Source organism: Macaca mulatta, chromosome 16 (assembly GCF_049350105.2).
Source record: "Macaca mulatta isolate MMU2019108-1 chromosome 16, T2T-MMU8v2.0, whole genome shotgun sequence".
In the NCBI taxonomy this organism is placed as follows: domain Eukaryota; kingdom Metazoa; phylum Chordata; class Mammalia; order Primates; family Cercopithecidae; genus Macaca; species Macaca mulatta.
Window position 1 is genome coordinate 9,090,056 of NC_133421.1, and position 16,379 is coordinate 9,106,434.

At 47.8% G+C, this 16,379-nt stretch overlaps 2 protein-coding genes and 1 pseudogene across 5 annotated transcripts in view; 2 read left to right on the top strand and 1 right to left on the bottom strand.

The window, feature by feature from the left end:
• Positions 1-15,859, bottom strand: part of FXR2 (FMR1 autosomal homolog 2) — a 25,803-nt gene extending 9,944 nt beyond the window's left edge. The window contains exons 1-7 of one of the 4 annotated variants that reach the window (XM_077969650.1): positions 15,753-15,859; positions 6,923-6,975; positions 6,470-6,563; positions 4,330-4,401; positions 4,078-4,226; positions 3,570-3,663; positions 2,062-2,178 (exon numbers count right to left, since the gene is read on the bottom strand). In XM_077969650.1, the coding sequence (XP_077825776.1) occupies positions 2,062-2,178; positions 3,570-3,663; positions 4,078-4,226; positions 4,330-4,344 (375 nt within the window). In that variant the 5' untranslated portion in view covers positions 4,345-4,401; positions 6,470-6,563; positions 6,923-6,975; positions 15,753-15,859. 4 annotated transcript variants of the gene reach the window in all.
• Positions 12,165-12,258, top strand: LOC114673338 (small nucleolar RNA U13; annotated as a pseudogene).
• SHBG (sex hormone binding globulin) overlaps positions 15,033-16,379 on the top strand; it is a 21,807-nt gene continuing 20,460 nt past the window's right edge. The window contains exon 1 of the mRNA XM_077970269.1: positions 15,033-15,080. The gene's annotated coding sequence lies outside the window, so the exon portion shown is untranslated. The remainder of the gene's footprint in view (positions 15,081-16,379) is intronic.

A 16,379-nucleotide genomic window follows, 5' to 3' on the forward strand; every position in this document is an offset into this window, starting at 1 on the left:
CCTGGGCAACAGAGCGAGACCCTGTCTCAAAAAAAAAAAAAAAAACACAAAAATACGTTCAAGACCAGCCTGGGCAATATGGCAAAACCACATCTCTATTAAAAATACAAAAAATTGGCCAGGCACAGTGGCTCACGCATGTAATCCCAGCACTTTGGGAGGTGGTAGATCACTTGAGGTCAGGAGTTCGAGCCTAGCCAACATAGTGAAACCCCAACTCTACTAAAAATACGAAAACTAGCTGGACATGGTGATGGGCTCCTATAATCCCAGCTACTCCGGTGACTGAGGAGGGAGAATTGCTTGAACCCAGGAGGCAGAGGTTGCAGTGAGCCGAGATCACGCCACTGCACTCCAGCCTGAGCGACACAGCAAGACTATGTTTCAAAAAAAAAAAAAATTAGGCTGGGTACAGTGGCCCACGCCTGTAATCCCAGCACTTTGGGAGGCCGAGGCAGGTGGATCACCTGAGGTCAGGAGTTCAAGACCAGCCTGGCCAACATGGTGAAACCTCATCTCTACTAAAAATAAAAACATTAGCTGGGTGTGGTGGTAGGCGCCAGTAATCCCAGCTACTTGGGAGGCTGAGGCAGGAGAATTGCTACAATCTGGGAGGTGGAGGTTGCAGTGAGCCAAGACTGCATCACTCCATTCCAGCCTGTGCAACAGAGCAAGACTCCATCCAAAAAAAAAAAAAAAAGAAAGAAAATTAGTTGAGCATGGTGGCACACGCAAGTAATTCCAGCTACTGAGGAGGGTGAGGTAGGAGAAACACCAGAACCTGGGGAGTCAAGGCTGCAGTGAGCCATGTTACTCCAACTTGGGCAATGGGAGTGAGACCCTGTCTCAAAAAAGAAAAGAAAAAACGAGGCTGGGCGCAGTGGCTCATGCCTGCAATGCCAGCACTTTGGGAGACCGAGTTAGGCAGATCATCTGAGGTTAGGAGTTCGAGACCAGCCTGGTCAACATGGTGAAATCCTGTCTCCACTAAAAAACACAAAAATTAGCCAGGCGTGGTGGTACATGCCTGTAACCTCAGCTACTCAGGAGGCTGAGGCAGCAGAATGGCTTGAACCCAGGAAGTGGAGGTTGCAGTGGGCCGAAGTTGTGCCATTGCACTCCAGCCTGGGCAACAAGAGAGAAACTCCCTCTTGAAAAAAAAAACAAAAAAGAATAAAAGAAATGTTCTAGTTTACCTATTAAGTTGTGAGAATGAACAAATAGAAAAAATATTTTAAATATAAAATTTAAAAAAAGAAACACTCTAGCCTACCGACCTCACTGGCACAGATGAAGATAAATCTCAGCGTAATGAAATTATTTGCCAAAAGACAATTATTTGACAAGACTTAGCATTCCAAGTCCAGTGGTATGCCCAGTGTCCAAATGGTTCTCAAATATATCCTGCAAAGTCGTTTGGTTTCCACAGGTGATTTGGGGGTGTTGGTGGAGGTAAGAGCCATGTCCACTTTCCACTTTTAGACAGAGCTGCTCTGACTATTTTATGCATTGTGGTTCCAAGTAACATTTAACTTCATCAAAAAGGGTGCCATCGGCTAGGTGTGGTGGCTCACGCCTGTAATCCCAGCACTTTGGGAGGCCGAGATGGGTGGATCACATGAGGTCAGGAGTTCGAGACCAGCTTGGGCAACATGGCAAAATCCCATCTCCACTAATACAAAACTGAGCCGGGTGTGGTGGCGCATGCCTGTAATCCCAGCTACTCAGAAGGGTGAGGCATGAGAATTGCTTAAACACAGGAGGTGGGGGTTGCAGTGAGCCGAGATCATGTCACTGCACTCCAGCCTAGGTGACAGAGCGAGACTGTCTCAAAAAAATTTTAAAAAAATTGGTTAAAAGAAATCTGAAAATAATTGTACTATACCATGATAGAGCTCTGTCATCTGGAGGAGTCTGAGATAAAATAATAGCTGAACCAGGTTTAATTGCCCAGAAAATGCCTTAGTCTTTGTTCTGTAAATACAAGAGCATGGATGGAGGACAGGGTAGGAAGGGAGGAAGACAGTATCTTCAGCAGGAGGAAAAGGAGCTAAAAGTTACCTCTAGGTGCTTGGTAGCTTCTTCATTTCGGGACATAAGTAGCAGTTTGGTGCGCAGGCTTCGGAAATGCATATCACCCAGCAGAGATGCTCGCTTCACAGGGGCTTCTGTGGTTGACTGTGAGGAAACCGGTGGGAAAGTCATTAAAACTGGCTTGGAATAAACACTGAGGGAGAGCCAGGGACTAGAAATCAGGATGCCTAAATCTCGGGAAAAGGGTTGAGAAATGAAGCTAGCAGGCTGGGCGCAGCGGCTCATGCCTGTAATCCCAGCACTTTGGGAGGCCGAGGCAGGAGGATCACGAGGTCAGGAGTTCGAGACCAGACTGGCCAAGAGGGTGAGACCCTGTATCTACTAAAAATACAAAAATTAGCCAGGCGTGGTGGTGCACGCCTATAATTCCAGCTACTCCAGAGGCTGAGGCAGTAGAATCACTTGAACCCAGGAGTCGGAGGTTGCAGTGAGTCGAGACTGTGCCACTGCATTCTAGCCTGGTGACAGAGCAATACTCCATCTCCAAAAAAAAAAAAAAAAGAAATGACGCTAGGAAGGAGGAGACTCACTGTCAGTCCCACAAAGGCTGACTATCCAGGTACTGAAGGACAATGGTTTAGAGAGAAAGCAAAGAGCAAGCATAAGGTGAGAGCTACATACTCTATTTCTGAAAGTCCAAGTATCAAGAGAGGGTCTCCAACCCAGATGGCAACATGATTATCGGATTTAAAAAAAAAGGTCAGAGGCCGCGCATGGTAGCTCATGCCTGTAATCCCAGCACTTTGAGAGGCTGAGGTGGGTGGATCATGAGGTCAGGAGTTCAAGACCAGCCTGACCAATATGGTGAAACCTTGTTTCTACTAAAAATACAAAAATTAGCTGGGCATGTTGGGTGCGGTAGCTTATGCCTGTAATCCAAGAACTTGGGAGGCCGAGATGGGTGGATCACAAGATCAGGAGTTCAAGACCAGCCTGGCCAAGATGGTGAAACCCTGTCTCTACTAAAAATACAAAAAAAAAATTAGTCAGACGAGGTAGCAGGTGCCTGTAATCCCAGCTACTCAGGAGGCTGAGGCAGGAGAATCGCTTCAACTTGGAGGGCGGAGGTTGCAGTGAGCCAAGATCACACCTTTGCACTCCAGCCTGGGCGACAGAGTGAGATTCCACCTCAAAAAAAAAAAAAAAATTAGCCAGGCGTGGTGACGCACACCTGTAATCCCAGCTACTCGGGAGACTGAGGCAGGAGAATTGCTTGAACCCTGGAGGTGGAGGTTGCAGTGAGCCGAGATTGTGCCATTGTTCTCCAGCCTGGGCAACAAGAGTGAGACTCCGTCTCAAAAAAAAGAAAAAAAAAGGTGGACTACCTGGGCCTGTAGGAGTCAGGAGCAACACAGTCCTCTCTGACAAATAAATATAAGCACATTTAAGCCCTTTCCTTTCTGCAAAGGGGTTAAAAGGGGAAAAAGAAAAAATGTTCAAAGGGCTTATGTGAAATTCAGGCAGAATAAACTCACCAGAATGAAGAGTTCACTGTTTGTGATGTTGAGAAAGATGCAGTTGGCTCCCAGCGCTTTCTTGAACTCTTTATGGACGTTTTCATTGGAGCAGCTGCAGAGGAAAAAAGTACTCAGAGGGCAGAATACAGAGAGTACAGTGAAGAGCTCTGGGGAGGCCAGGCATGGTGGTTTGCACCTGTAATCCTAGCACTCTGGGAGGCTAGGGCAAGATGATCACTTGAGGTCAGGAGTTCAAGATTAGCATGGGCAACATAGTGAGACCCTGTCTCTATTTAAAAAAAAAAAAAATCAGAGGAGCAGGGCTGAGTGCATAAGAAAATAAGAGGGACCACAGTTAAAGAACAAGGATGGGAAAATAAACAGAGTGTCTTCTTAGCAAGAAGGGCTCTAGAGGGCCAGGGGAACAACAGAGAAAACTGCAAAGTGGGAGTGATGCCTGGAAGAAATAAAGCCAGAGATTAGGGCTGTAAAGAGGGCCCTCATTCCCACCATCCTTAACACTCACGCTTCTCTCAGATCCTCGGGCACAGCCATGGTAACCTTGAAGAAGCTGCCTTTGGTTGCAAGGGGATTGGGATTAACTGGCCGAAGTCGCTCCAGGGTAACAATTTCATTGTAGGTGGCATCACAGGCAGCATATTCAATAACATAGAACTGGCATATGGTAAAAAAGGAGAAGTTGTGGATGACCTGAGCAACTTTCTAAGAATAAAATATTTGTTTCAGTAGTTCTCCAAAGGCATTCCCAGTCACTCACATCTCCCTTCATCATCCGCACCCGGGCCAGCCACCAGCCACAAGGTTCCTGTTCATTGGCTCGAGAATAAACCTAAAGAAAAGTAGAGAATCAAAGAGATATTGAAGACCACCCAAAAGTATCAAGAAAGGGATGAGGAGGCCAGGCATGGTGGGGCTCACACCTGTAATCTCAGTGCTTTGGGAGGCTGAGGCAAAAGGAATGCTTATGCCCAGGAGTTCAAGACAAGCTTAGGCAACGTAAACAATAGAATAACCATTAAAATATTTGGGGCTACTGGGCACAGTGGCTCACGCCTATAATCCCAGCACTTTGGGAGGCCAAGGTAGGAGGATCTCTTGAGCACAGGAGTTCTCAAGAATGGCCTGGGCAACGGCGACATAGTGAGACCCCATCTCCACCAAAAAAAGAAAACCAAAAAAACAAGAGGCCAAGCATAGTGGCTTACGCCCATAATCCCAGCACTTTGGCTGAGGTGGGCTTATCACCTGAGGTCAGGAATTCAAGACCAGCCTGGCCAACACAGTAGAACCCCACCTCTACTAAAAATACAAAAATAAGCCAGGTGTGGTGGCACATGCCTGTACTTCCAGCTACTCAGGAGGCTGAGGCAGGAGAATCGCTTGAACCTGGGAGGCAGAGGTTGCAGTGAGCTGAGATCATAGCACTGCACTCCAGCCTAGGTGATAGAGCAAGACACTATCTCAAAAAGAAAACAAAAAAGAGGCAGTTGTGGTGGTGCACGCCTGCAGTCCTAACTACTTAGGAGGCCGAGGTGGGAGGATCACTTGAGCCTGGGAGGTTGAGCCTGAGCAGTGAGCAGTGAGCTATGATTGCACCACTGCACTTCAGCACGGGCAACAGAATGAAAACTTGTCTCAAAAAAAAAAAACAACCCAACAAGATATTTGGGATGGCCAGGCGTGGTGGTTCACACCTGTAATCCCAGCACTTTGGGAGGCCAACGCAGGCAGATCACAAGGTCAGGAGTTCAAGACCAGCCTGGCCAACAGAGTGAAACCCCATCTCTACTAAAAACACAAAAATTGGCCAGGCGCGGTGGCTCACGCCTGTAATCCCAGCACTTTGGGAGGCCGAGATGGGCGGATCACAAGGTCAGGAGATCGAGACCATCCTGGCTAACCCCGTGAAACCCCGTCTCTACTAAAAAATACAAAAAACTAGCCGGGCGAGGTGGCGGGCGCCTGCAGTCCCAGCTACTCGGGAGGCTGAGGCAGGAGAATGGCGTAAACCTGGGAGGCGGAGCTTGCAGTGAGCTGAGATCCGGCCACTGCACTCCAGCCTGGGTGACAGAGCGAGACTCCGTCTCAAAAAAAAAAAAAAAAAGAAAAAGACTAGCCTGGCCAACATGGTAAAACCTCGTCTCTGCAAAAATACAAAAATTAGCCAGGCATGATGGCAAGTGCCTGTAATCCCAGCTACTTGGGGGGCTGAGGTGGAAGAATTGCTTGAAACCGAGAGGTGGAGGTTGTAGTAAGCCAAGATTGCACCACTGCACTCCAGCCTGGGCAACAGAGCGAGACTCCATCTGAAAAAAAAAAAAAAAAAAAGCCGGGCACGGTGGCTCAAGCCTGTAATCCCAGCACTTTGGGAGGCCGAGACAGGCGGACCATGAGGTCAGGAGATCGAGACCATCCTGGCTAACACGGTGAAACCCCGTCTCTACTAAAAAGTACAAAAAACTAGCCGGGCGAGGTGGCGGGCGCCTGTAGTCCCAGCTACTCGGGAGGCTGAGGCAGGAGAATCGCTTGAACCCGGGAGGCGGAGCTTGCAGTGAGCTGAGATCCGGCCACCGCACTCCAGCCTGGGCGACAGAGCGAGACTCCATCTCAAAAAAAAAAAAAAAAAAAATCAGCGCACACTGGATTTTAGATGCTGTTACCACAAATGGAAGGCAAATCCCCTGAAACTGGGGATGTCCCTCAGAGTTTGGCTGATCATAACAGTGATGAAAGGGGAACTGTTGCATTTTACATTTCCACAGGCATGTAGCCTATGGAAATGACTTAGTGGCTGGATATGGTTTAGTTGGGGAGGAAGGAATATGAACCAACCAGAGAAAAGCCTAGAATCCTGGGAAAACGTGACATTTAGAAAGGGTGTACTCCACAGCCCTTACCTCCACTTCATCCCCTTCTGTGATCTCCTTATTATAGTCAGCTGGAGGTGGTAGTCGGACATCTCCAAAAGGAATTTGTCTCTCACTCTGCCAGCTGTAAGAGAAACAAGAATATGAAAAAGCTACTCTGACTGATACGGTTGCCCATTTCTTTACAAAAGGGTTATTGCCTCGGCTGGGCGATTCCCACCTATCTGGATAATCAGAGGCTAACCCCCAGGTCCTGCTCCATAGTGGTGCCATCCATCTCTTTCTAGACTCTAAATACTGGGCCAAACGCCCCCGCCCTCACCAAATTCTCAGCCCTTTCCTCTCCTGGGATCCATGTAAGTTCCCCACCCAAACCCTCAGGTCTCCCCACCTATTACATGCCTCATAGGACTCAGCCGCCCCCTCTTCTCCACTCTCCTTCTAGGACCTAGTATGCTGGATTCTCTATTCCCAAGGTCTTACTTGTTTTCAAAGAAGATGGTGACAGAGTCTTCATGGACATCCTTCACAAAGCCCTAGAATGGATTTTAGAAAAAAGTAAAAAATATAAAATGACCTTTTACTTCCACCTTAGCCACCAAGGGAATAGAGACACCACAAACCCTTAAACTTGAGTTTTAGATAGGGACACAAGTGGTGTAATGAGAGAGCCTGAAAGGCTGCACTGGGGAAAGAATATGGGCAGTCAGACAGAGAAAGGAAATTATATTGTCATGGAGAGGTGTATGTACCACCTGCATCAGAACAGCCTGGAAACCGGTGATCTACTCAGGCTCCCACAGGGGCCTCCCTATCTGTCTGCCTCCTGTTGTGCTGAGCAGCCTGCCAGAGTTCAATTAAAATACCAACAACATTCAGCAAGGCTAAGAATATCCCATGAGACAGTGTGAGGCTGTCCTGGAACACCTAGAGGACATGAGGATCTGTCAAGAGAGAGAAAGGCCTACCTCCGCAATACAGCAAGAGATCTGAGCAGACTCGCTGCCCTGATGCATGGGTCCTAAGACAATAATCAGAACACTAGACAAGTTCAAAATTGTGATGAACACAATTTACAGAAGGAAAAATTAAGACTTAAAATACATCAGAGTTTTTTAATACTAGAATTGAATCTAGAATGACACTGAAAATTTATAAAGGATAACAAAATGTATGGAAGACTCCAAACTTGATATTATGACAAGAGGAACAGGGACGACTGAACAGCTGATCCATCTCCTGTGGTCTATGTCCTCACTAAGGAGGCCAAAGCCATGAGTTCACCCCTGCGCTCCCAATTTTTCTACCTTCCCCCTATTTGTCACATACAATTAGGGATTTCTAATTTTGAAAAAGGTCTAGCTTATGAATTTATTATTTTATCAACTGTGCTTTTGGTTTCATATCTAAGAAATCTTTGCCCAGGCCAGGCACAGTGGCTCACACCTGTAATCCCAGCACTTTGGGAGACAAGGCAGGCCGATCATCTGAGGTCAGGAGTTCGAGACCAGCCTGGCCAACATGGTGAAACCCCATCTCTACTAAAAATATAAAACTTAGCCAGGCATGGTAGTGCATGCCTGTAATCCCAGCTACTTGGGAGGCTGAGGAAAGAGAATCACCTGAACCTGAGAGTCAGAGGTTGCAGTGAGCCAAGATCGTGCTATTGCACTCCAGGCTGGGCGACAAGAGCAAAACTCCATCTCAAAAAAAAGAAAAAAGAAATCTTTGCCTAATCCAAGGCCACAAAGGTTTTCCCTTATGTCTTCTTAAACTTTTAGTTTTTTGTTTTACATTTACATCTATACTCCTTTATTTTTAGACAGAGTCTCACTCTGTCACCCAGGCTAGAGTGCAATGGCACAATCTCTTGGCCCACTGCAACATCCACCCCCTGGGTTCAAGCAATTCTCCTGCCTCAGCCTCTCGAGTAGCTAAGGTTACAGGCAACCGCCACCATACCAGGCTAATTTTTCATATTTTTAGTAGATATGGGGTTTTACCATGTTGGCCAGGCTCGTCGCGAACTCCTGACCTCAGTTGATCCACCCGCCTCGGCCTCCCAAAGCTGGGATTACAGATGTGAGCCACTGTGCCTAGCCCTATAATCCATTTTGAATTAAGTTTTACATATAAAGTGAGGTATTGATCAACGTTTTTTAAATTTTTTAATTTTTATTTATTTTTTTTGAGACAGAGTTTTGCTCTTGTTGCCCAGGCTGGAGTGCAATGGTGCAATTTTGGCTCACCGCAACCTCCGCCTCCCAGGTTCAAGCAATTCTGCCTCAGCCTCCCAAGTAGCTGGGATTACAGGCATGTGCCACCATGCTCAGCTAATTTTGTATTTTTAGTAGAGACAGGGTTTCTCCATGTTGGTCAGACTGGTCTCAAACTCCCGACCTGATCCACCCGCCTCAGCCTCCCAAAGTGCTGGGATTACAGGTATGAACCATTGTGCCTGGCCTCTTTTTTTAAAACATATTTTTATTTATTTATTTTTTTTTTTTTTTGAGACGGAGTCTCGCTGTATCGCCCAGGCTGGAGTGCAGTGCCCGGATTTCAGCTCACTGCAAGTTCCGCCTCCCGGGTTTACGCCACTCTCCTGCCTCCCCCTCCCAAATAGCTGGGACTACAGGCGTCCGCCACCTTGCCCGGCTAGTTTTTTGTCCCGGCTAGTTTTTTGTACTTTTTAGTAGAGATGGGGTTTCACCATGTTAGCCAGGATGGTCTCGATCTCCTGACCTCGTGATCCGCCCGTCTTGGCTTCCCAAAGTGCTGGGATTACAGGCTTGAGCCTAAAACATATTTTTAAATTAAAAAAAAAAATTTTTAATAGAGACAGGGTTTCGCTGTGTTGCCCAGGCTGGTCTTAAACTCCTGGACTCAAGCAACACACCCGCCTTAGCCTCCAAGAATGTTGGGATTACAGGCGTGACCACTGTGCCCAGCCCATTTTTTACCTACAGATATCTTGTTCCAGCACTGCTTGTTGAAAAGACAAACAGTTCTTTCTGGCCGGGAGTGGTAGCTCATGCCTGTAATCCCAACACTGGGAGGCCAAGGCTGGCAGATCAGCTGAGGCCAGGAGTTTGAGATCAGTCTGGCCAATATGGCAAAACCCCATAGCTGCTACTACTACTACTACTACTGCTACTACTACTACTACTACTACTACTACTACTACTACTACTAATAATAATAAATAAATTAGCCAGGCGTGGTGGCACATGGCTGTAACCTCAGCTATTCAGGGTGGCTGAGGCATGAAAATCACTTGAAGCCAGGAGGCAGAGGCTGAAGTCAGTCAAGATCATGCCATCGCACTGCAGCCTAGACAACAGAGCAAAACTCTGCCTTTAAAAAAAAAAAGAAAGAAAAAAAGAAAAGACTATCCTTTCTCAGCTGAATTGAACTGCCTTTTCATTTCTGTCAAAAATCAGGAAGGGCAATTTAATGTATAATGATAGAAAGAAGATTGGTAGTTGATGGAGGACTTTTGGGAGTGACAGAAATGTTCATTCTTTTGATTGCAGTGATGGTTTCAGTTATATATATGTCAAAACTTAAATGGCACACTTTAAATATGTCTACCTTGTTGTATGTCAATTTCACCTCAATAAATATGTTTTTTAAAAAAATTAGCCTGGACAACACAGGGAGACCCCATCTCTGCAAAAAATTTAAAAATTAGCAGGGTATGATGGCTTGTGCCTGTAGTCCCAGCTATTCAGGAGGCTGAGGTGGGAGGATCACTTGAGCCAGGGAGGTCAAGGCTGTAGTGAGCTGTGATCACACCACTGCAGTCCACAGCTTGGGCAACAGAGCAAGACCCTGACTCAAAAAAAAAATAAAAATAATAAAAAAATAAAAGTAGAGGTTTCAAAAGGCTAATACACAAGAACTATTCATGAGCTTTGCTGCAAGGGACAAAGGCTAAGCTTAGAAAACACCAAAAATGCCCTTGGCAAATGCACAGCTCCCACCTCAAAGAACTAATCAATCATAAACACTTACCAGATTGCTATTTCCTTACGATGGGAAAATCTAAGCCTGCATTTCGCTCTTCATACAAGCCACCTTTCTCGTCTTTAGGGATATGTCTTGCTACAGAGGCTGCAGTCAGTCAAGACCATTCTTGACTGAATGTTCTTTCTTAGAGCCTTACTACTGCCCAAGGCTTTAATTACTACTGGTATTTCCTGGCCTCTTTTTTACCCATGCTTTCTCTTTCTCTGACATTCTCTTCTCCAGAAATGTTTTTTCTACTCTTCATTCAGACTTTTTTCCTTTTTCAAAAAAAGAACCTGAGTTATAAACATATTCATTCAGGTTTAATGCCAACTCCTACTGTTCTGCATTCAAGTCTTCTGAGGCACTTTTACTTCTACTTGCCTGGGTCCCTCTTCCCTTTTCGGTTCTTCCCTTAGCTCCTGCTCAGGTGTCCTCCCTCCTCCCACAACCACTAATATTTTAACCATTCCCTCTTCTTTTCCCTGTAATCCCAACACTGGGAGGCTGAGGCCGGCAGATCAGCTGAGGTCAGGCGTTCGAGACCAGTCTGGCCAATATGGCAAAACCCCATCGCTACAACAACAACAAAAAAAACAACTATATATACATACACACACACACACAAATATAAATTAGCCAGGCATGGTGGCACATGGCTATAATCTCAGCTATTCAGGGTGGCTGAGGCGAGTAACACTTGAAGCCAAGAGGCAGAGGCTGTAGGGTCATCTGGATTTCTAGAATTATTCCGACCAGCCTCTTCAGCTGACTTTATCCAATTCTTTACCCAAAATGTCTACTCCAAGTCTTAGAAGTAGTTTATCAAGGCAGGAGTTACACTGACAGAAAGAAGTGGAAAAGAGACAGATGACAATCACTAACCTACTGCTTTTGTGAAGAGATTTCTACTCCTAGATATATTCACAAAGGCTATGCCTATGGTGTAATCCAATTATCCTCCACCATGTTAGGCTTGGCACCAGGGTGAGTAGCAATATTACCCTAGTTTTTCCAGCTACCATGACTTCCAAGGCAGAAATGCAAAGCTCAGAATGGAGTAATCTCTCACATCACTCGGTAGTTCAACCAAATCTCACTCAACCTTATACTTCCAGAGCCTCTTTCCTTCAATTAAGTCTCCAAAACTAGCTCTGTCCCCAACTTCATATTCCAATCCTGTCTCTGCTCCTAAATTCCACCCATTCATCCCATACCAGTTTTGTTCTCCAAGGGTATCAGTGGTGGAAAGTGAGCCCCAAGTTCTGCTCAGTCTATGCTCATTGTGAAAATAAGCAGGGGAAGGCAAAAACAGGTGGGTGGAATGTGTTAGGGAGCCACCTAGATCCAGAGGATGACTAGATTCAGTGGCCATAGCATCACCTGGCTTTGGCTTCTGGAGCCTGGCACCAAGCCAACAGAGCAAGAGCGAGCCCCAGGTTCCTAGGTACTTTGGTTTCCTCAAATTAGAAGATATAAAATGGGTCCCCACTTTGACTGTTGTCTAGTTCTAGACTCCCAAAGCAAAGGAGGGGGTTCTAGGAGAAGAGCAGGAACAGTCTGAGTAAAAACCAAGTACTGAAGCTGAGGATGCCACGTTGATTAAGAAAGGAATGGGGATTAGGATATCCAGGTGAGGTTCGGAGTAGGATGATTGCACCCTGGAAGGTGAATACTTCATTTGGGAGAGTACAACTTAAAGAATAAAACACATTAGATCATTGAGTACGTCTTAAGCATGATGACTGAGGTTTCAAGCTCACGTGTGATGTGTGCCTCCCTCAAACCTTGTTACAGATGCCAGTCTAACATGAAAAAAAAAAAACAGAAAAAAAGAGTAAGTTCTGACAAACTTAATGTTGGGATAGCTACAAAATAACTTAGATCCCAGATCTAACATTTTATCCTTTAAGAAAACTAACTGATGGGAGGGCATGGTGGTTCACACCTGTAATCCCAGCACTTGGGAGGCCAAGGCGGGCTAATCACTTGAGGTCAGGAGTCAGAAATCAGCCTGACCAACATGGCAAAACCCCGTCTCTACTGAAAATACAAAAATTAGCCAGGCATGGTGTTGCACACCTGTAATCCCAGCTACTCTGGAGGCTGAGGCAGGAGAATCGCTTGAACCCAGGAGGCGGAGGCTGCAGTGAGATGACATCATGCCACTGTACCCCAGCCTGGATGACAAAAGGAGACCCTGTCTCAAATTAAAAAAAAAAAAAAAGAAGAGAAAGAAAAGAAAACTGACAACAGGGCCCAATTCTGAGAGAGGAGAAAGGGACCTTCCCAATGTACATTTCCAGAAGCAGTGTAAATACTCCCTGACCCATCCCAAGTTTGCTGAGTCATGAATATTAAATCAGCAGCAAGGTCAAAACGGATAAGTATCTATAGGGTACTGAGAGTGGAAGATTAGCCTGAATTTAGGGATTTGTGGTTTTTAACTCAGGAACGGGGCAGAAAATGCTAACCTGCCCAGATCCACATTACCACATTACCTGGCTTTCAGCTCAACCCCAGACTCTACTCTCTGAATCAGAGTATCCTGGTCCCGATGTACTCAAGTCTATCATTGCCCACAGCGCACAGGAGAAAGGGAAAAGATTCAGAGAGACTTTCTGCTGGACACTTATATGTAGAACAGAAAACGTGTCCCTTCCCAGCCATCTCATACAGTTCATTTGAACTGGATACCAATCTTTCCCAGCTGTGCAGGGCTCCTGTGCTTCCTAGAACAAAGCAAACATCATATCTTGATCTTGGACTCAACTTAAGAATGACTTTTCTTGGAACTCAGAATTTTGGGGTGGTAAGGACCCAGATGAAGGAAAAGATACCGAGGGAAACAGGGAGGGCCACTTTAGGAAGCGTATTTCAACAAAGGTAGTACAAGTTTGGGGAAAAGGATATGAGAGACAAATGTGCTCTATCAAAAGCAGAAAGGAATTAGAGACTTTTGCCAAAAAAAACAGAAATGCTATGGAGGCAGGCTAGAAGAAAAAGTCCCAAGAGTTAGGCAAGTATGCAGAAAATGACAAAAGAGATCAGCAGGGAGCTTCCTTCAGCTAGACAGGGAATTAGGTGATCCCTGGGGATTACACAGGAATACAGAAGTATTAGGAGAAAAAGCCAAAAACTTGAATTGAAACAGTAAGTTAGACATGGGTACCCAAAGTCACCGCACAGAAAGAAATCTGATGAGGGAAGTAAGGCAAAAATGGGTAAGTATGAAGAGTAAGTAAAAAATGACTACAATGGCGCGGTGGCTCACGCCTGTAATCCCAGCACTTTGGGAGGCTGAGGCGGGCAGATCACAAGGTCAGGAGATCAAGACCATCCTGGCTAACACGGTGAAACCTCGTCTCTACTAAAAATACAAAAAACTAGCCGGGCGTGGTGGTGTGTGCCTGTAGTCCCAGCTACTCAGGAGGCTGAGACAGGAGAATGGTGTAAACCTGGGAGGCGGAGCTTGCAGTGAGCCCAGATCGTGCCACTGCACTCCAGCCTGGGTGACAGAGCCAGACTCCGTCTCAAAAAAAAAAAAAGACTACAATGAACTTAGCAACTGAAGTAGAGGCAGAAACCACCCAAGGGAAATTACAAGACCCTCTACAGTTACAGAAAATATGACTTAGGGAAGGAGTCAAAGAAAGACACTTCCAAGGGCATGAGAAACTAGAGAGGGCTACTGTGGGGGGGAAAGGCCTGAGGGGAACAGAAGGAAAGGGGGAAGGGGGATCTACTCTTAACAAGTAATGCCATGGGAAGGTATCTCTTCTACAGCTCCCCAAGGTGAAATCAAAGAATGAGACAGAAATCAGGAGAGTCTCTGGGACAATTCCAGGCATCAAATCCAAAAGAGGTTCAGAATAGCAACAGTCAAAGAAAAACTCTTGGGAGGCAAGAAAGGGTTCTCTCTGGCTTAATCCAAATGGGAAAAAAATGTCCTAGAAAATGGATTCAGAGCAGATAAGGAAGGTGGTATTATAAGGAGTTCTAAGGAACCAAATCCTGGGCAAAGGGGGAGGTCAAATAAGGAAAGGTCTTTGAAAGATGATCCCTTCTTCCAAAAAAGGTTGTCAGATTCCCGAACTGGGATAGTTGGCCAAGAGTCTTCAAGAAGTGGAAATCTTAAGAAAAACAGAAGGGAACCCCATGAGCTTCCTTTTAGAGATCCTTTTAGAGATCATGACTATGAAGCTCACATGCCTCAAGACGAAGAAACTCTAAGAATGACCTGAAGGTATCTGAGGTCTAAGTGAGACCTCAAATCCATTCTGAGTAGAATGGTAACCAGTGGGCCTTGAGATCAAGGTGTGGTGGGGTGAAAGACTTGCGAAAGATGCCACCTTATGGCTGGCTGAGAAGCAACTTGACTGATCCAACCCAGGGTTCCTGAGGTCAAAGATGCCAAACGTCGTAAATGGATCTGACCATTTCTCCTTGGCTTGGGAACCGGAATATAAGCTGAAAGTGGGGTGAGTGTTCCAGAGTCAGTAGGCAGAGGCCTCTCTGAGGAAGATGAAAGGATCCGATATGGGACAGAGGGGGCCTTCCCAAGGGGACCGTGCAGAAGAAAGACAATTCTCCATGTGCCTGGACCGTGGGGAAGATGTGATTAAGGTCTAAGGTATGTCTTCCATCAGACAACGGAAACAGTCAATTAGAAGCTGGGTAAAGGGGTCTCTCCTGGGGAGCGGGGAGCGCCAAGCCAGGGACAATAATGGCCTTAAGTTCATTCTCCCTGAGATGGGGGTAGAAGCAGGTGCATTAAAGGGGTCAAAAATAAAAGGAACAGGTTCACTCCAAGAGGTCTCTCAGGGAAGGCTGCGGGTGGGAGCAAGGGTCTAAGATTCTAAGGGCCAGGACTCAGCTCCAGAAGCTCGATCCCGCCCCACGCGTTCCTGCTCCGGCCGGGGGAGGGGGCTAAGGACCGGCGTCCCCAGTCGGCGCGCCGTCTCACCTTGTAGAAGGCCCCGTTGGAGCCGCGCACCTCGACGGGCAGTCCCGGCTCCACATCCCCCCCAGAGGCCAGGCCGCCCATGGCGCCGCCACCGCCTCCGACTCCCCCGGCGGCGGCTGCAGCAGCAGTCTGAGTGCGGGCCGGGCCAGGCCCCCGGCGTCTCCCCGGAGGAGGAGCCGGAGGGGGAGCCGCGGGGGGCGGGAGCCGGGCCGGCCCCACGGCGGCCCTGCCACAGCCAACGAGCAGGGGGCCGGGGCCGGGCCGCTCCCCGTCCGCCGCCGCCGCCTTGGTCTCCGCCACCGTGAGGGAAACGGCCGCCGCCGCCGCTGCCTTCGTCACCTCAGCTTCCGCCTGCCGCCGCCCCCGCTGCTGCCTCAGTCCCGGGACCCGCTGCTGCCGCTGCCGCTCCACAGCCTCCACCTCCCCCTGCCACCGCCTCCTACTGCGCAGGCGCACCGGGCACCCGCCCGCTGCGCGCGGGGCCCCGAGGGCCACGGCGCAGGCGTCAAGGTTAGAGCCCCAGCTAGCGCTAGCCAGCGCATCGGGGCTTCCACATTCCCTTTCACTCTCTCACGCCCCCTCCTGGTCGCTTTCTCGCGCTTGCGCAGAACAAAATTAGCCTTCTTTCTCCACCGCCCCACCGCCCAGCAGCCCCGTCTCTTCCTTTCCGCGCCCCACAACCCTGAGAACCAACCAATCAGAGGGAGGGAGGGGCCGGGCTCGCTCAGTCCGATTGGGCGGCGGCCGCACTGTCACACAGCGCTCAGGCCACACCCACGCCGCCGCCGCCTGCCCCACCGGGCTCGGACAAGTTAGGGATGGGCATGCGCCTGAACGACTGCTTGGTCACTTTCCCCACCTTTGTCTTTCTTGGTGCGCACGCTCCAAAAAAAAAAAGAAGAGAAGTCGCCGCAAGGAAAAAGGTGCTCGGTGCGCACGCGCTGAGCTTTACTGTCTGCGCGCATG